The 20,554-nt window shown below is 40.7% G+C and overlaps 1 protein-coding gene across 4 annotated transcripts in view; it reads left to right on the top strand.

Annotated features, from left to right (window-relative positions):
• FAT3 (FAT atypical cadherin 3) overlaps window positions 1-20,554 on the top strand; it is a 583,627-nt gene that overhangs the window by 432,934 nt on the left and 130,139 nt on the right. For 3 of the 4 annotated variants that reach the window (XM_055091680.1, XM_055091681.1, XM_028501477.2), the window contains exons 4-6: window positions 1,600-1,914; window positions 4,235-4,445; window positions 13,365-13,504. In XM_055091680.1, coding sequence (XP_054947655.1) covers window positions 1,600-1,914; window positions 4,235-4,445; window positions 13,365-13,504 — 666 coding nt within the window. Of the gene's footprint in view, window positions 1-1,599; window positions 1,915-4,234; window positions 4,446-4,857; window positions 4,927-13,364; window positions 13,505-20,554 lie in introns of all 4 variants that reach the window. The other variant, XM_055091679.1, reaches the window with a different exon arrangement.

Here is a 20,554-nt window from a genome sequence, read left to right as displayed (position 1 = left end):
TGGTGTATGATCCTTTAATGTGTTGTTGGATTCTGTTTGCTAGTATTTTGTTGAGCATTTTTGCATCTATATTCATCAGTGAGATTGGTCTGTAATTTTATTTTTTTGTAGTATCTTTGTCTGGTTTTGGTATCAGGGTGATGGATTTTTCAAAGAAAGCAAGAACTCCTACGAAAATTTATCTGAAGTCTATTAAATCCATCCTCCTAAGCCCCTTGTAAGAGAAACCTAACTAGATTGCAGTTCCATTTTGTAAAAAGCCTTAAATTTGTTTTTCCACATTTTGGGCCTTTTTTCCCCTCATTTTTCCTGTCAGGTTGCTTCATTAGGTGGAAAACTGGATGACCAGGGGCTGTAATTTACTGTTGTTTTTCTCCTATTGATGCTGAGTGCATCTTTATGTTCCTTCCAGCCTCCAAATATGTATTTTGAGGTAATAAGCTGTCTTATTCAAGGTAATGATTTAAAGATTGAGTAGAGGTTCCTCTAGGTTTTGTGGTTAAACACAATATCAAGAATTGCCAACCGTGAGCCATGGCCGCTGAGCCTGCGCATCCGGAGCCTGTGCTCCACAACGGGAGAGGCCCGCGTACCACAAAAGAAAAAAAAAAAAAAAAGAATTGCCAAAAGTTCAATACCTGACTTTAGGCTTAATAACAATGAGACCTCAAGCCTCTGTTTTCTCACCTGCAAAATGCAAATAAACAAAACTGCTCCACTTACTGAGGAGAGTGTTTTTGGAAAATGAATGAGATAATACATGGAAGAGTGCTTATATGGCACCATCTGCGTATTAAGTATTAATATGATAATAATTATCATCACTGTGACCAAGAGGAAGATTATTCACACTAAGACTCAAAGACATTTTACATCTGCCATGCAAATTCCTTATCTACATATTCTTCTTTTCTCTCTTCTCTCAATTTTCACAGACACGCATAAGAATAGCATCTCAGATATGGAAACGGGTTGGCCATCCCCCTCCACTTCCCAAAGAGGAAAAAAAAATTTTGTGACTGTTAAAAACATATTTTAACTGTCAAAGGTGCTTACAACCAGCCATCAGAATTGTGAAGTAGACATCAGAGTTTTCCTTTTGTTTGGTGACAATGTAAAAATCACAAATTTTACGGGAAGATGGAAAAGAAAGAAAAGAACATGAATACTGAAAGAATTCGGATGCTGATAGCAGTTCCCAATAATTAGATGAAATACTCATGGGTTAACATATACTAAAGGTTAAATTGTTTTTTGTGTCTGTTGAGGGGAGCATATTTTAAGTCTACTACAGCTATATAACCTGACACATTTCGTAAAGTCAATCCTGTTTCTTCTCCCTCTCCATTCCACACCACAATAAGATCCTTGCTTCCTTCCTACCCTTTCAGCAATGATTTCCATTACTGGATTTAGGGCCTTCCCTGCTTTTATGGATGAACTATGAAGAGTTATGCATTTGACATGAACTACAGGAATACGAGAAGTTGAGATGCCCTAAGGCACAGAATAGACCTTTCATGGGGTGGCAGGGGAAAGAGTGGCGAAAAAAGTTTTTCTCTTTTCTAATTGTAAAATGCTTTCTCTTTCAAAACTCAGGTGACTGTGACAGATGGTGGTTTCTCTCCAAAACAGTCAACAATTTGGGTGGTGGTTCAGGTTTTGGATGAAAATGACAACAAGCCCCAGTTCCCAGAGAAGGTCTACCAGATCAAGCTGCCAGAACGTGACCGGAAGAAGAGGGGAGAACCCATTTATAGGGCTTTTGCATTTGATAGAGATGAGGGCCCCAACGCAGAAATTTCCTACAGTATCGTGGATGGGAATGATGATGGAAAGTTCTTCATTGACCCTAAAACTGGCATGGTTTCTTCCAGAAAGCAATTTACAGCAGGGAGTTATGACATTCTAACGGTAAGATTTTTCTGAACCTCAGTAACATTAATGCGGGAAAGGAAGTTATTTTCTTAGTCATGTATATTTTTTAAGCCAAAAATCTCTGGGGTAAAAAGTGCAGCCACACAACAGTGGAAGGCTACTTTCTATTTCAGTGATATTCTTAATGAGACCATTTCCTTTGGTTGTGTCCTATCAGCCGAACTCCCCATTCCCAGTACACAGCCTGCTCCACCATTTACTCAATTACAGTTCCTGTGGCCCCAGATCATTTCAAAGTACTGAGCATAGATGTAAACTGAGGGAAGGGGAATAGCAGAGTGACATAACCTTCCCACCGCTCATTATGTCCTGAAAATATCCCAAAGAAAACAACTCTTGTAATTGTTGACAATGGGTTAGAACATGAATTTAGCTGTATAAGTTGTGAGACACAAATCATAGCTAGGCTCATTCTGTAAAAAGTGAAAAAACTTAAGTAAAAAATGACTAAATTTTTCACTGTTAGAAAATTAAAAATAAAAACAAACATGAGCACCATCTCAAATAGAGGCTTAAACTCCCATACCTAAGGTGCCAGCCTGCACTTCCCACCCCTAACCACTTTAGACTTGTAATGCCTATGCCCAAAGGGGGACTTCTCAGCCTCACAGGTGATGGACACTTCCCAGGGTCTCAACAACTGTCAAGAGTTAGCACCATCTGCCATCCTTCTCTTAGTCTTCAGCCTTCTCCACTGTGTATGGTCAATCCTTTATTATTTTAAAGGATAGTCAGAATGCATTTATTTATCTTTGTACTCCTATGGTCTGGACTTGGATTCCTTTCCCTGCTCAGTAATGTATCCAGAAGAGTGGGCAGAGAAAAGAAAATAATAATAACAATAAAAAACAGCCCTGTTTCTACCATTAGCAGCTCTCATGTAATATGTGCTGTTGCAGTTGTGTGAGACTTGCCAATGGGAATCTTTGAGGACTGGGTGGATTGCAGTGGATACTGTTGGTACCCTGTCCAGATCCCCTTTATCAGGCTGGTGCAGACATCCCCCAACTGTTGTGAGTGTTGGCTGCTAAGGGCTCACAGCTGCGCCCTTCTCCAGAGAGTCATCCTTGGCTCAACTTTTTGGCCCAAGAGGTTCCACACTCCTACCCCAGCCCAGCAGCCCACAGCCAATAACTACTAACTGACACCAGATATAAAAGTCCAACCTCCTTGCCTCCAGGTGGATCCAACACTTTGATACAATTATTCAGAGCTCCCTTTGGGATCAGGCTGAGGTTAGACTTCAACTGAGACCACACCCTTGCTTAGCATCTTCCCCGTCCATCCTGCTTTCTTCACTCCCTTTCTCCTGGGAACACTCCCTCCTGAAACCATTTGTACGCAAATCCCTATCTCAGACTCTGCTCCTAGGAAACCCTACCTAAGACATCTACCTTCAAGCGTCCTTCATCTCACAGGAATTTTCTGGGGCAGAGTGATCATCCATGAACATAGCATTAGGGAGCTATGAGTTGTCACTGTTTTTAAAGGCTATAACTATTAGCTATGCACCTAAAAATGTTTTTATTGATGTAATATTTTTAAATCCGTTTTTTATTTTGATTTTTAAATTTCTGTCATTGGTGTCTGCTTGTTGGACTTAACTGCATTCCCCCCGCCCCCAACACACACATGTAAATCCAGCACACCACAGCTGTTAACCCTGCATATCTGAGCAAGGAAACATGCTTTTCTCAGTCCTCATATCAGACCATAAAGAAGAGTCATTAACACCCTCTTCCTTACCCCACTGGCTCGAGGAGCCCATGTTTCCACCAAGAGAGGTCTCTTTCACCCTTTCAGAGTTAGCGTAACTGAAGGGCCTCTGAGACGAATTTTGCAAGGCCGATGCCTTTCCCACGCCCCCTCCCATTATCCTCCTGGAATCCTATGTGACAATTCTATGTGTCTACGTGATGCACTTTGTTCCCTTTCCAACACTACCACCAGAGGTATAAGGAATCAAATTAGCTCTTGCTACTCATGTAACTATCATTCGTGTCCGTAAAACACTAAAATTTGTAAGTGCACCATTTATTTTTCAAGGTTTCCACATCTGCAAGGTTGGCAGTGATTCAAATCACCTTCTGGCAAATGTGGTGTGGGCCCCCCATGTGACCAAGTTGTTTTCCCCAATTCCTGAGCCCATTCTCTCCAGATCTCCACTGTCTTCTTCCCCTTGCTGACCCTGTGCTGAGGATGGACTCTCAGCCCAACAACATACAAGTGACAGATCGAGACTTCCACCAGGATCCGGGCTCTAAGACAGCTTTCTGTTCTCTCCGTGTGTGAGTAGATAAAGGCAGTGGACAATGGGCGCCCTCAGAAGTCCTCCACGGCACGCCTCCACATTGAATGGATTAAGAAACCACCTCCTTCACCTGTACCGTTGACCTTCGATGAGCCATTTTATAACTTTACAGTCATGGAAAGCGATAGAGTCACCGAGATTGTAGGGGTGGTGTCTGTGCAGCCAGCTAACACCCCTCTGTGGTTTGACATCGTTGGTAAGTTCGAGTCCTCCAGAGCAGTACTGTGCAATGTAATCATTGACTGTTCAGAGCAACTAACAAAACAAACAAACAAAAAACACAATGATTAGCGCTAAGATTAAAAGATGTATAGTGCTGGAATGCAAAAGAGCCAGTAAAATGAATAATCGACCTGTGCTTTCATTCTGACTCTGTAGCTAAGCTGAACAGAAAGTGCTCTCTGGCTGGATTTTCCATAGTACGTTATTTACTGCAATCTTAATGTCTTTCTGTGTGTCATTTAAATTCTATTGTCACACTTGGCTAATCTCATTTCTAAATGTATTGATGGTACTGGACTTGCTGTCCTTCATTTCTCTCTTTTTCTTCACCTTTTTCTGCATTCTGTTCTTTTTTTTTTTTCTGCTCCCGACTGCCCTGCTTCAAGGTGGCAAGCATGCTCGAGAGATGTTCTATATTCTACAGACAGCTTGTGGGCAGAACTGTTCAACAGAAGGTACCCTTAGTGCAAACACATTTGCTAAAATACAGCTATCCAATCTGCCTTTTACGGGTTTTTTTTTTTTAAGCAAATTAAATTACATCTTTCATAACTGCCTGTGACAGGCTGAAGTGCAGCCCACAAATTTCATACATGCCTCTAACAGCTATTGCATTACTCGTATCCAGTGACTCCTTTGTTTGAGGTTTGATGGGTTTGGATTTGGGGCAGGGGTGGGGGGTTGTTTTGATTTCTTAAAAAAATTTTTTTTTCTTTGCTTTTGAGGTATGTGGGCTTTTTGTTGTTTTGTTTTGATCTTTTTGTAGGTTGGTTTAACTGGGCCTTTTCCAATTGAAAGGTAAATTCAAATAGATCCCAACCTCTCAGTTTTGCAGCAGGAGTGCCATTCGTAGACCAGAAAGCCCCACCAGGAGAGTCCCTGGCTGCTGTCCACAATAGGAAGGGCAGGAAATGCAGCCTAGATATATAGCCAGGGAGAGCTTCCCGTGAGAGCCGAATACAGAAAGCAGATGGATGCAGGCAGGATAGACTTTGGAAGCCAACCTTTAAATTCCTTGAAAGAAAGCAAGCAAGCACGCCAGGCTACAAAAAGAGAGGGCAAAACAGCACCACTGCCCTCCACAACCAGGCAGCGAGAGGCAGTGGAGAGGAAATAAGTGCTGAGGGCCAGGACACAAAACGAGGGGAGAGAGTGTGCGCCAGCCCTGGATCTGACACTGCGTCGATCTGGAGCTGACTTCCCACGGTTCTCCGTGGAAGGCAGCGAATCTAGAGAGCTGGTCTGGGGGAATCATTTCCTTCCACATGTCACTGCTTGGATAGGATGGGTAGGAACCTGCCTCTCTTCCCAGGAATGGCTGGGTCTGGGGAAAGCATTTAGAACATTCAACATCTGTTTCAATGAAGCACAGAAAAAGAATGCCCCGTGACCCCCAATCAAACTTCAGTAGAGGGTCCTCTGAACTCCCCAAAAGAAAGGGCTTGTTTTCTACCTATTTCATTTTATGGAATGCCAGTAGAGCGTCTGTGTTTTACTTAATGGGCATTAATCACACCATCCCTGTACATGACCATCCTCATTCCCAAGCTTTCAACTCCGTCTTCATTTCCACTTAACGCATTTGAAGTGGAACCTCTTCTGATCCATGAAAGATGTCTCCGCTTCTGTATCTTCTCAGTCATTTTCAGGTCATTAAGTTATTATCCAATGCAGTGTCTTCTTTCTTGGTGAAACAGAGGGTCACACCTATGCATCGCCTGGTTGTCTGTGCTGTCACCTTTGGTGATTCCTTCAGAACCACCCTCAGTCAGTCACAGAAGATGCATCTCAGTCTCAATGTGTCCCCGGTGCAATCATGACTTCTTTTAAATAACTCGAGGAAGAGTACAGTGGAAAGCCAACAGGCTGCAGGGCTCCTGCCGTGCTGTCCCGAGATGTGAGAGGAGTTGCCCTCTGCCATCAGCCACCAGTTCATCTCCCTCCTCCCCTGACGCTCCAGTTTGCAAGCACCTCGACAGCCTGACAGCACCGCTTCTCTCCCTTGTGCGATGCATGCATGCAACCTCCTGACATGCAGCACATCCCACCCACCCCAGGATGCCCTCGCTTGCACTTCTTGTCAGAAATCTTGCAAGCACAGCTTTCACTGATGCTCAGTCCAACCAACCACCTGACACTAGTTATCCAGTCACTTTTGCAATTCTTCAGCATCCCTGCATGTGTGTGTATGGTGTGTATAGGTAAGCATGCCTAGTGGTGCTACATGTAACCTTACTTGCATGAATTCCATGCCAGCATTATTAGTGCTAGTGTGCATTTTCATTTGTGTTTATCCTAGCTTCAATGTTAACCCTTAAGGTCAAGGTCTTTGCCTCCTGATTCCTTCCTCCTGCCAATGCTTCTTTTGATGTCCATCCACGGTGAGTGGAATAAACAACGGTGACCGATGGAGATGCCCCAGGCAGCCCATGTGTTAACACTACTGATGCCTCCTGAGACCCATCCAGAGTCAGTGTGACCTTCCACTGTACTCCCAGCCTGAGCAACACAGCACCTTTGAGCGAATGAGGACTGGTCCAAGAAGAGACGGACAGTGGACAGATGAGAGTCTTCACTGGAAGGAGCGCCTTTAGGCTGCTTCAAATCCATATCCGGGAATCATGATCAAAAACATGGCATCCGTTTTCATGTTGCTCCATCTTTATTCCTAAATCTATACTCTTTTTATAGAATCCTCTCAGTTTTAGTACACAAGTACTTCTCTTAATGAAGACCTACCGGGTTGTTCCTCTAGTCTAGACACCTCCATCACAGATTTCACTGTATATCTCGTAACATCTAGTCAAGCTTCTCCTGCAAATTGAACTTTCTGGTCCAGATGCTCAAACAGAACATGATTTTATTTCCATCCCCGCATCCAGCCAACATATTGAAATGTCAACTCTTTATTTCACGGCGAAACTACAAACTTTTCCCCAGGTGCTGGCTGCACTCAGGATGGATATGGTCCTCCTTCCACCAAATCCCCCTCCTGAAATTCCTTTCTGATCTAAGAGAGTCATATTTTTTTCAACCTGCTGACAACGCCTTTCCCCTTCTCTAAAAACCTATTGTTTCCTTTATCATATTCAGATGTTTCATTCTTACTTTCAAGCTTTCTTGCTTGTTTATCCTTGGCCACTGAAACTCTCCTCTGTCTCTTCCCTTCCTCCTTACCTAAACATCTTCCCTGGCCAGGCTAACATAGAGGAGAGAGAGGGAAAGTGCTTCTCAGTACTTAAGAAACATAGCAGTGTACTATAGCTGGATAGACACCTATACAGACACTTATGGTTATAGACAATACTACCTCCCGGCCTAACAGCTATAGCTTACAAATGCTATAACTAATGAATTCTCATTAAATCAGCAGAAATAGTGTTCCAGCATGCTTTTTCCCCTGAGAGTATTGTCTCCTCATTTCCATATTTTGAAATCTACCTGAATCTTGTTTAACTGCATTTCTGTTCCTCCCACCGTGATATGAATTCACAAAAACCATGTCGAGAGCAAGATTTCATTCCCAAGTCCAGACCCCGCCAACAAGGACCTGCCAGATACTTTCTTGTGCCTCCAAAGAGACCACTGCTTACAATGTAACGGAGCTGGACTCTCCTCAGCTTCCAGAAACAGAAGCCCACTTGTAACCGAGTTATGAAAGCTATAATTAAAAGGAAACATTATAAAGTTCAGCTGTTCTGTGGTTAAACAGCCCATTGCACAGCATGTTCCTTCCCTGTGTTAAAAGGGAAAGAAAATGAAGGGAACAAAACTAACCCACAATCCTTTGTGGCTTTATCACATATCTTCACACTTCTCAGGAGTCTATGATTTCAACTCAGCAGCATCTTGATTTACATACTCTCTAATGTGCATGCAATCTGGTCCCTGTATCCTTATCCCACGGGCAAATATTTGTATTGTAAAGATCACCGCTATTACACACTTCAAACAATTCCTCTTTACCTCCAGTTTGATGGGAGATGCTACCACCCACTTTTCTAGCTTTTCCCCTGACTTAGACTAGAAAAACTGTTTTCCTTGTAGACAGTAAGCACTTAAAATATCTCTGTTTACTTGCCTCACCCAATATGTAGAGAAGAGAAAGGCTGTTCTTTGAAAATAATCCTCTCATGGTACAAGGTAACACATGGGTCCAGCTCTAGCAGAAATACATTTCTGTGTTGCAGGTACAGAAGGACTGCCTGGGCCCTTAGTTTGTCATAGGTTCCTGCAGAATTTGGGTTCTTGACTGCTTCTGTCTCATAAGCTTATACCTGTCCTTAGAGAACCTTGTCCCTAATGGAGCCATCCCTTAATAGGGTTTCATCAAAGAGGCAAGTTAAAGTCTTTGATGGCACCCTGGCTAGCACTTCGTCTCTCTGGGTCTTCTCTAACCTCATGGCCAGATTTCTTTATCACAAAACTCCCCCCAACCCCTCCCAAGAGAAGCCATGTCTGTGTCCCATTTTTTATTTTTAATTTTTAAAATTTTTTTTACTTTTGGCTGTGTTGGATCTTCGTTTCTGTGCGAGGGCTTTCTCTAGTTGTGGCAAGCGGGGGCCACTCTTCATCGTGGTGCGCGGGCCTCTCACTATCGCGGCCTCTCTTGCTGTGGAGCACAGGCTCCAGACGCGCAGGCTCAGTAGTTGTGGCTCACGGGCCTAGTTGCTCCGCGGCATGTGGGATCTTCCCAGACCAGGGCTCGAACCCATGTCCCCTGCATTAGCAGGCAGAGTCTCAACCACTGCGCCACCAGGGAAGCCCTGTGTCCCATTTTTAATACAGCTCTTCCTCCATCAGGATGACGCTTGCTCAGAGTCATCAGTTGACATCATTTCTTCCAACTGGATCCCAAACATGCCTCTCTTTTCTCCATAGCAACAATGTGGTCCATAGGAACACACCTGAAGAGACTTTAGGAAAATAATAAAAAGCCTAAAACAGCTTCGGATATTATCATTTGTAAGAAAATGAATTTTAAACCAGATTCTAGACAGGATTTTCCTTCCTACCACTGTTTCCCACCTCCAGCCTGCATCTCCTGCCTTCCATGTAAATATCCGTTTTAGCCCCGTACTGTGCTTGCTTCATTCCAAGGCAGAAAATTATTCATGATCAAACCATAGAAATGGTATTTAGCATTTTTCCTTAAGTTAGGTGTACGTGCTGAACTTGAATGAACAGCTTGCGAACAACTCCCTTAATTCATTGAGATTCAGCGGCTCGGTGTTTTGGAAGCTTCTCCCATAGCTCATCTCCCTTGGTGACTACTAGATTTTGGTTGGTATTTTTACCATCACACGTAGAGTGGATTGGAATCATAGCTAGGGGAGGGGCCCGGAAGCTTCTCTAAAGGGAAAGCTGTGAGATAGTCAGCATTGGATCTCATTATGGAGAGATGGTGATTCTTTAAAGAAAAACTTAACTAAATCATGGCCCAACACCCTGCTGCCCGGTACATTCCAGCAGTAGCTGCTGGCTCAAAGTATTTTCATTCCTGTCCCATTTTTAAAGCTTTTTGGGACACTCCGACTTGCAATGTTTAACTTTAGAATCCAATAGAAATCCAACACGCCTCTCGTGCTCTTTGTTTACTCCTTAACACGCGTCTTGACCGAAAATGGTCAAAGAGAAATGTCCCTGACATGAATTCTCTGTTATGTGGGCTGTTCACAACCTCGCTTTTAGCCATCTCTGCCTCACATCCCTGCAGCAACGCTCAGGCTGTGACTTCTCTTAATTCCCCACTTTGTTGAAATCAGACCAGCTCCGCAGTGTCCTCCCTCCTCCCCACCCTTTGTTTAGCCCAGCGCTGCTGCCCCAGCACACTCTGGCTTTGCATGTTGTTACTGGCTCTGAGGAAGCACATCTTCTTTAAACAGAATGCTGCTAGTGAAAGCAGACTCCTTCCATTTAATATTCTCACCCCAGATGAATTGGACATGGGTTCCTACAAAATGAAATCACCTTTCAGGCTAAAAGGGAGCTTGAAAAATAAGGACTAGGGGAGAGAGACAGAGTCGTTCATGAAATGGGAGGCTTAAGTGATAGGTTATGAAATTGCGGGAGGGTTGATGGTGAACTGCTGGTCTAGATTCTGTATCCCTTGTCAGAAAATCATTTTAAAACTCAGGGAAGATTTGGGGAACCTGGTTTTACATGAAATCTTGGTTTAACTAGGAGCTAAAGCCCTAGAAATGAGTATCAGAGGCTGCTAGCCTTATTGATGGATGGAAAGACACTCACAGGCTTTCTTTGTCAGGCTCACCTTGATCTGCTTTCTCTTTGTCTATCTCCCCTGCTCCTTTCAACTTTTCTTTTCTAGAGTATTTGAAACAATAAAGGTGAATGGGGGAGATACACACACACACATAAACACACATGCAGGAGGAGAGAAAACTGTAAAAAATCACTACCATATTGAGGGGAGTTCCCTGTCCTCTGCCCAATATTCTCCAATAACCTAAATGGGAAAAGAATTTGAAAAAGAATAGGTACATGTATATGTATAACTGAATCACTTTGCTGTACACCTGAAACTAACACAACATTGTTGATCACCTATACTTCAATATAAAATAAAAATAAAAAACACCACCATAAAAGTAGCCAAAAATGTTTTTTGATACAAAAAATGACTAATAAGAAGGTGCACAATCTATATGCCATATGTAAAATATGTAAATTTTATGCCACTAAGCACATGAAACGATGATGTATTTCTGTAAGGGAGGGCCCTGAAGAAAATGTGACTCTAGGGCAATGAGGGAGAGGAAATAGAATTGCCCCATTGAAACAGTAACTGAAACTGGAAATCTTTGCTTGTATGTTCTCTAAATTTCATTTATATTTGTCTTTAAACTGGAGCAAATCAGAGGCTTATAGTTTGTGTAGTTTCTATTTTACTTTGACCTGCAAATTTTCACCTTCCAAAATAATTGACCCTCTTCCACCCCCTGAAAAGAAATCATAGTACTCAAATTTAAGAAGGTAAAAATCTTGGTTAGGAAGACATTCTAAAGATGATTTTAAATGTGATTTAAAATATGATTTAAAACCCACTAGAAATGGCTTGAGAAGTTGCTTTCCCATCTTTCCTTCTACACAGTCTGAGGCAATTTTATGTCTTTTCTTTGAAAGTTTCCATGGCAGAGTTTTTTTTTCATAATATACCACTGGATAGCAAATGATTTTTCTTTGCTCATTAGGATGGTTATTCAAGACACTTGAATCAGTCGTACATTTCATTTCATGTGGTTATCAACATGAAACATTCCCTTTGAAATAAGCATGGTGACCTAAGGCTTACTTTCCTTTCAGCCTAGATTTCCTCCCCTTTCTCTTTATCCTGTTCTTCAAAAGACATTTTTTGGAGTTAACATTTAGTATTTCTCAGTAAATCAATTAAAGATATTAAGTGGAAGATGAGTCTCTTTTTGAGATGAAATTTTTGAAAAATATATCATCTCCAAGCAATTCTCTGGTACACCCATATCTCCATAACTTTAATTAAATGTCAAGGGCAATTATGTTCTCTCTAGCAATTAAATAATCTCGAGTGTATATGACAGCTACACACAATAAGTACCTGAAAAACCTGGTCATATGTATGACCAGGTTTTTTTTAAGTACACCATATTATTTATTTCGTGTCTTTATACATCAGATTCGAGCAATTCAGGTAAAATTCTCTTTTCCTTTAACTCATCTGCCCATTTCTAATTCTAATATCATAGAATTTGTATATAATATTGTTGACTGATCATCAAAATTAAATGCATAAAAGAGAAACCAAGATTTCTTTTCTAAAATATGAAATTCAGTAAATGCATTGCCCTATGTGCTGTAGTTAAATAAAATTATTGTCCAAGAACAAAATTTGTGGACGTGATGAAATTTCAGGCTAAAGTAAATAGAGCTTGTGAACATATACTGATACTTAATTAAAATTGTTCCAGCACTTATACCAATATCTTCTCTCCCCTTAAAAAAAAATTTTTTTCATTTTGAAAAAGATCATAAACTACACTTTGGTTCACAGAGATGGAAACACCTACAGTAATTTCAACAAAGTCTATGCTGTTTTAGGCACATTAGTTACAGATTATGGATTACACCTAGTCCGGGGGAGAAAAGTAAAGTTTTCTAAACATTTCTATGGATTATTTTATCCGTTGATGTTCCATAGCTGATGTTTTCATCTCCTTCTTTCCAGATTTCATGTTGTAAATCTCCGATAAACTTTCTATTTTGGGGGGGAAAGATAATTCACACTGTGAGGATGGCAAAAATATACTTCTATAAATATCCCAACTTACAGAGAGAGAACTTTTAATAAGAAATTCAATTTTATTGCTTTTTCTTATTTTCTAGTATTTATAACTTTATTTCTGACATCTAATTGAGGGAATCTGAACTCTACCAACCACATGTTTACCATCAATCCTGAAATAGATTTCAGAGTGTCTACTCATTTTTGTTAATAATAATTGGACTGTTTGTTTACCTAGAATTTAATCTATCAATACTTTGGAAAAGCAAAGGATCTACAAATTCCTAGCCCAGAAGCCACAAGGGGTTGAAGGGACTTTAGCTTTCTAAATATTTTATGGAGTCAGTTTATGCTTCACTGCTATAACATTAGTGCTGAGGGGATTTTTCCAATACATTCTTTTTTGTGACATTTGTTATGCATTGTAGAGGCTATGCTTTGAAATATGAATTAAGTTAAAAAACAAAGGGTCCCATTTAAGATGTACAAAACTGAGTAATAGGGATGCCTGTCAAAAAAACGTTTCTATATAAGATCTCCCTTTAAAGCTGTATGCTTCAATATGTGTAATAACTTTTCGGATATGCTAATTTCATGTTGTTTTTGTGAACTCGTCAGGGGGCAATTTTGACAGCTCTTTTGATGCAGAGAAGGCCATTGGGACCATTGTCATTGCAAAACCTTTGGACGCAGAGCAGAGGTCCATCTATAATATGAGTGTGGAAGTCACCGATGGGACAAATGTTGCTGTCACTCAGGTAAGATGTCAAATTACTAAATAGTGGGAATGCCGAGAAGTCTGCTAAAGTCAGGGGGTGCAAGCAATTAAAATATCTGTTGAAAGTAGTAAATTATGTCCATGGAATTTCAGCGTTTAAAAAAAAGCATTTGCAAGAACAGCTTAACAAAGGATTCTATCAACAATATTACATAACTTAGCTGCCTCTTTCAAGAAGTTATGATTGTTCATGCATGGAAGAGTGATGTGCATTTGTTTCCTGATCATTTCTTGTAAGATTTATCTCTTTGACAACAAAGTCAGCTTTCCTTGAATTTACAAAGAGAAGGACATCTGTAGTGTCTGAGTTAACATACCATGATATTCTTCACCTCCTCATGCTTTAGTCCCAGAAAGTTAAAGCTAGAGAATGCCTGAGTCCAAATTCATTTTACAAACTAAGATAATCTAAGTAATATATCCAAGGTCACACAGCCTTAATAAAGAACAAGAGAGCTGTGTGTCCTGACTCGCATCTCCCGTTCCAGCCCCTATGCCAGTGGTTCTTCATCCTGGCTGCAGAGTAAAATCCCCTGGTTGTGGAGGGTGTTAAAACCAATAAAGCTTGGGCCCCATCCCCAGAGGTCCTATGTGATTCTAACATGTAGCCAGGGTTGAGGACCATCACTTCTACTCTGCTACTTGAGTGTTCATGAAAGGGCGCTGAGAACAAAGAAGAGGAGAAAAAAATCTCTGGGTGAGACTAATACAATGTTAGATATCAATATGGAGCAGATTTACCCTACATATGAGATTTTTGTTTGTTTGTTTTGTATTTTAGCACCAGAGACCTTAAGCCAGTTATGGCAGAGGGCCGGCACACACACGTAGCCCCTAACCCCTCCCACCCTCTCTGCCTCTCTCTTCTGTTCCCATGACCCCAGAAACCATCACTAATCGATCAAGGGTCTTTGTTTGTTTGTTTGTTTTGGTTTTTTTCCTGCTGAGCACAGATGTGGCCTCAGAATCCTTCTCAACACAATGCTTCAGGTATTGAAGATGAAATATTTACCAACCCTAAAGTAAGCAAGCGTTGATTTGTTTCAAATATGGTGTAAGCTTTTGTAACAATGTGGTTTTTAAAAGGGGAGAGGAGGAGGGTTTTATGTGTTTGTCTATCCAGCTGTCTCTCAGTTTGAAGCTGTTTCAAAAACATGATGAGACTCTTTCCTTTGAGACTGTTTGTAAGCATAAAGTGGCGGAGTTTGAAGGAAACAGTAGCGTTGGTTATAGTACAACCCTTTTACTTTTCATTCAAATAAACTGAAACCCAGAAAGGGGACGTGACGTGCACTTGATAAGGCAGCCCGTGTGTATCAACTCCTGATCTTTCAACCCATGTCCTTTCGTAGGATGAATATACGACCCTATTTGCCTGAGAGAATCCCATTTATACTTATTGCACTGGTGTAATAATCACACTCAAAGTTGCCCCAGTTGAGACAGTAAATTGTATGGTCACCCTACCTAAATCCAGACTGCTTCAGAGTATCTTCAAAAGATAGAGATACCTGGAAAGGACCCCAGGATTGAGATACTGCATGAATCACACAATCTAAAGACTAATACAAAACAACCCACTTGTAGCATTGCTAAGTCTTTAGTGCTAATTCACTTTAAATGGGAATTTAAATTAGACCTCTTAAATTAGCCCTGTCTTAACATATCCCACTTCAACTTTTTAGCACCACTTAGCAACATAAGATGTATTTGAATAAAATACAAATAAAAGCATGGAACCCTATTCATTACTTACTTTTCTCCAGCATTTCATAACAGTTGAATTAAATGGTGATTCATTGTGCCCAGAATGTTATAGATACATATTAAATATTTTAGAATGAATTAATGGATAGTAGATATTACATTTTCAATAGGGTCTGAATGGCAGGTATGCTGGATCTCCAAAGCACACAACTGATAAATGTTAACCAAAAAAAATTATCTATGAAACTTTTATTTCAGAATTTCATTAGGACCAGATGATAAATCATTCAAAAGCATCTTTTCTACAACTATATCTTGAGTTCATACCATGTGCAGGGAACTGTACTACATGCCTGAAGTCACAGTGGTTCAGGGTTTTAAACCCAGATAACTGATGTGCACCCACTTTTAAAAAATTAACATGGAAGCATGTATTACAAGACGTTGAATGTACATGTTGTTCACATCCTGCTTTTGCTGATCTTACTTCAGACTAGTGTACAGTTAGACTTGTCTCTAGAGCCATTCAGGAATTAGAGAATTGGGGTGAACTTGGAGGTTCCCTTTGGCAAGCCCAAGCTCAAAAGGTTAATAAATTAGGATATCAAGAGATTTTCTTGTCAAAACCTTCCAAGTTACCCTGTGTCTCCAGGGCCATGACCTTCTCAAGAAGTGAGAACTAACAGTTTCCAAAGCATAAATTTGTGTGCCATCATTATTACCATCAGAAAACCAATATTCTGTCTATCTGGCTGTATTTGAGCCTGAAGACCCACCAGCCTCTGCCAGTCCAGGCCTCTGCTCACATTTGCCACGGCTCCTCTGGCAGTGCTGACAGGAGCAATTTCTGAGTTAGTCAAAGTCCTCAGTGTCAAGGACATTTTTACAAAAAGGATATTTGGGGAAAGGAAAGGCATTCTAGGTTTCTTTTAGAAACCACTAAAGCACACTCCAACCCATGACCTGAGGCAACTTAATGATTTACCATCAAATGGAGATTCTTCACCATATAACTGAAATGTCCTGTAGCCCCCAAAACACCTGTTCAGTTTTCTTTGGGGAACTTTTCTCTACTTTGTTCATTTGGAGCCATAAAACATGGTATGACATGGGCTTCAAATCAGCCATAAACAACCTGTTGAATTTCACTTCACAAATGTCAAATAAATCACAGCCTCAGGGACCTCTGTGTCTACAAGAAAACCGTTCCTTCATCTTCAGTTTTGGCCTGTTCTCCCAGAATTCTTGTGCCTCAGAGCTACAATATCTGGTGATGAATAAACATCCTTTTCCTCTCTGAGATTCTCTAGCATGAGTACAGAATGTAAAAAGGTTCGGTGGACTTCAAGTTATAAAGATGCAGATGTACTAAACGCAAGAACAAAGCATCCTCTTTACAAAAACCTCCTGGACAAGGGCCTCAGTATAAAAGAGTTGTTGATTTTATGTAGGATATTATTGTGCTTTATATAAATAGCAGAGTATTTGACAAACTGGGCTTTATAGGGAATAAATCTATGTCCTAATCCCAACTCTGCTATTTACTAACTGAGTCACCTCCAGCTGGTGCAGGCCACTTAATTTCTCTGCACCCTAGTCCCTTCATCTATGAAATGGGGGTACCAGTACCTACATCATTAGAGGTGCTGTGAGGATTACATGAGTTTACATATACAGAGTAATAGCAAGGGAGATTGGTTCAAATTGGCAGAGTAGAAGGATGTGCTCTCACTCCCTCTTGCAAGAACACCAGAATCACAACTAACTGCTGAACAATAATTGACAGGAAGACACTGGAACTCACCAAAAAAGATACCCCACATCCAAAGACACAGGAGAAGCCACAGTGAGATGGTAGGAGGGGCACAAAAACAATAAAATCAAATCCCATAACTGCTGGGTGGGTGACTCACCAACTGGAGAACACTTATACCACAGAAGTCCACCCACTGGAGTGAAGGTTCTGAGCCCCACATCAAGCTTCCCAATCTGGGGGTCCGGCAATGAGAGGAGGAATTCCTAGAGAATCAGACTTTGAAGGCTAGTGGGATTTGATTGCAGGACTTCGACAGGACGGGGGAAACAGAGACTCCACTCTTGGAGGGCACACACAAAGTAGTGTGCACATCAGGACCCAGGGGAAGGAGCAGTGACCCCATAGGAGACTGAACCAGACCTACCTGCTAGTGTTGGAGGGTCTTCTGCGGAGGCAAGGGGTGGCTGTGTCTCACCATGAGGACAAGGACACTGGCAGCAGAGTTCTGGGAAGTACTCCTTGGCTTGAGCCATCCCAGAGTCTGCCATTAGAGCAACTAAAGAGCCCTGGTAGTCCCCAGTGCTGGGTCGCCTCAGGCCAAACAACCAACAGGGAGGGAACCCAGCCCCACCCACCAGCAGACAAGTGGATTAAAGTTTTACTGAGCTCTGCCCACCAAAGCAACAGCCAGCTCTACCCACCACCAGTCCCTCCCATCAGGAAACTTGCACAAGCCTCTTAGCCTCATCCACCAGAGGGCAGACAGCAGAAGCAAGAAGAATTACAATCCTGCAGCCTGTGGAACAAAAACCACTTTCACAGTAAAACAGACAAGATGAAAAGGCAGAGCGCTATGTACCAGATGAAGGAACAAGATAAGACCCCAGAAAAGCAACTAAATGAAGTGGATATAGGAAACCTTCCAGAAAAAGAACTCAGAATAATGATAATGAAGATGATCCAGGACCTCGGAAAAAGAACGGAGGCAAAGGTAGAGAAGATGCAAGAAATGTTAAACAAAGATCTAGAAGAATTAAAGGACAAACAAACAGAGAAGAAAAACACAATAACTGAAATGAAAAATACACTAGAAGGAATCAATAGCAGAATAACTGAGGCAGAAGAACGGATAAGTAACCTGGAAGAATGGTGGAATTCACTGCTGCTGAACAGAATAATAAAAAAAAGAATGAAAAGAAGTGAAGACAGCCTAAGAGACCTCAGAGACAACATTAAACACAACAACATTTGCATTGTAGGGGTCCCAGAAGGAGAAGAGAGAGAGAAAGGACCCGAGAAAATATTTGAAGAGATTATAGTGCCGAGACACATAGTAATCAAATTGGCAAAAATTAAAGACAAAGAAAAATTATTGAAAGCAGCAAGGGAAAAATGACAAATAACATACAAGGGAACTCCCATAAGGTTAACAGCTGATTTCTCAGCAGAAACTCTACAAGCCAGAAGGGGGTGGCATGATATATTTAAAGTGAGGAAAGGGAAGAACGTACAACCAAAATTACTCTACCCAGCAAGGATATAATTCACATTCAACAGAGAAATCAAAAGCTTTACAGACAAGAAAAAGCTAAGAGAATTCAGCACCACCAAAACAGCTCTACAACCAATGCTAAAGGAACTTCTCTAAGTGAGAAACACAAAAGAAGAAAAGGGCCTACAAAAACAAACCCCAAATAACTAAGAAAATGGTAATAGGAACATACATATTGATAATTACCATAAACGTGAATGGATTAATGCTCCAACCAAAAGATACAGCCTTGCTGAATGGATACAAAAACAAGAACCATATATATGCTATCTACAAGAGACCCACTTCAGACCTAGGGACACAGTCAGACTGAAAGCGAGGGGATGGAAAAAGATATTCCATGTAAATGGAAATCAAAAGAAAGCTGGAGTAGAAATACTCATATCAGATAAAATAGACTTTAAAATAAAGAATGTTACAAGAGACAAGGAAGGACACTACATAATGATCAAGGGATCAATCCAAGAAGAAGATTTAACAATTATAAATATATATGCACCCAACATAGGAGCACCTCAATACATAAGGCAACTGCTAACAGCTATAAAAGAGGAAATCAACAGTATCACAGTAATACTGGGGGACTTTAACACCTCACTTACACCAATGGGTAGATCATCCAAACAGAAAATTAATAGGGAAACACAAGCTTTAAATGACACAATAGACAAGATAGATTTAATTGGTATTTACAGGACATTCTATCCAAAAACAACAGATTACACTTTCTTCTCAAGTGTGCACTGAACATTCTCCAGGATAGACCACATCTTGGGTCACAAATCAAGCCTCATGAAATTTAAGAAAATTGAAATCATTTTAAGCATCCTTTTGACCACAACGCTATGAGATTAGAAATCAATTACAAGGAAAAGAACACAAACGCGTGGAGGCTAAACAATACGTTACTAAATAACCAAGAGATCACTGAAGAAATCAAAGAGGAAATCAGAAAATACCGAGAGACAAATGACAATGAAAACACGACGATCCAAAACCTATGGGATGCAGCAAAAGCAGTTCTAAGAGGGAAGTTTATAGCTATACAAGCCTACATCAAGAAACAAGAAAAATCCCAAATAAACAATCTAAACTTACACCTAAAGGAAATGGATAAAGAAGAAGAAAAAAAGCCCAAAGTTAGCAGAAAGCAGACACCATAGAAATACAAAGCATCCTAAGAGACTACCACAAGCAACTCTATGCCAATAAAACGGACAATCTGGAAGAAATGGACAAAATCTTAGAAAGGTACAACATTCCAAGACTGAACCAGGAAGAAAAAGAAAGTATGAACAGGCCAACCACAAGTAATGAAATAGAAACCGTGACTAAAAATCTTACAACAAACAGAAGTCCAGCACCAGATGGCTTCACAGGTGAATTCCATCAAACATCCAGTACCAAATAGCTTCACAGGTGAATTCCATCAAACATTTAGAGAAGAGCTAACACCCATCCCTCTCAAACTCTTCCAAAAAATTGCAGAGGAAGGAATACTCCCAAACTCATTCTATGAGGCTACCATCACCCTCATACCAAAACCAGACAAAGAATCTACAAAAAAAGAAAATTACAGACCAATATCACTGATGAAAATAGATGCAAAAATCCTCAACAAAATACTGGCAAACAGATTCCAACAACACATTAAAAGGATCATACACCATGATCAAGTGGGATTTATCCCAGGGATGCAAGAATTCTTCAATATATGCAAATCAATAAATGTGATACACCATAATAACAAATTGAAGAAGAAAAACCATATGATCTTCTCAATAGATGCAGAAAAAGCTTTCGACAAAATTCAACATCCATTTATGATAAAAACTCTCCAGAAAGTGGGCATAGAGGGAACCTACCTCAACATAATAAAGGCCATATACAACAAACCCACAGCAAACATCATTCTCAATGGTGAAAAACTGAAAGCATTTCCTCTAAGATCAGGAACAAACAAGTATGTCCACTCTCACCACTATTATTCAACATAGTTTTGGAAGTCCTAGCCA

Source organism: Physeter macrocephalus, chromosome 16 (assembly GCF_002837175.3).
Source record: "Physeter macrocephalus isolate SW-GA chromosome 16, ASM283717v5, whole genome shotgun sequence".
Lineage (NCBI taxonomy): Eukaryota > Metazoa > Chordata > Mammalia > Artiodactyla > Physeteridae > Physeter > Physeter macrocephalus.
This window is presented reverse-complemented; position numbering and strand designations above follow the sequence as displayed.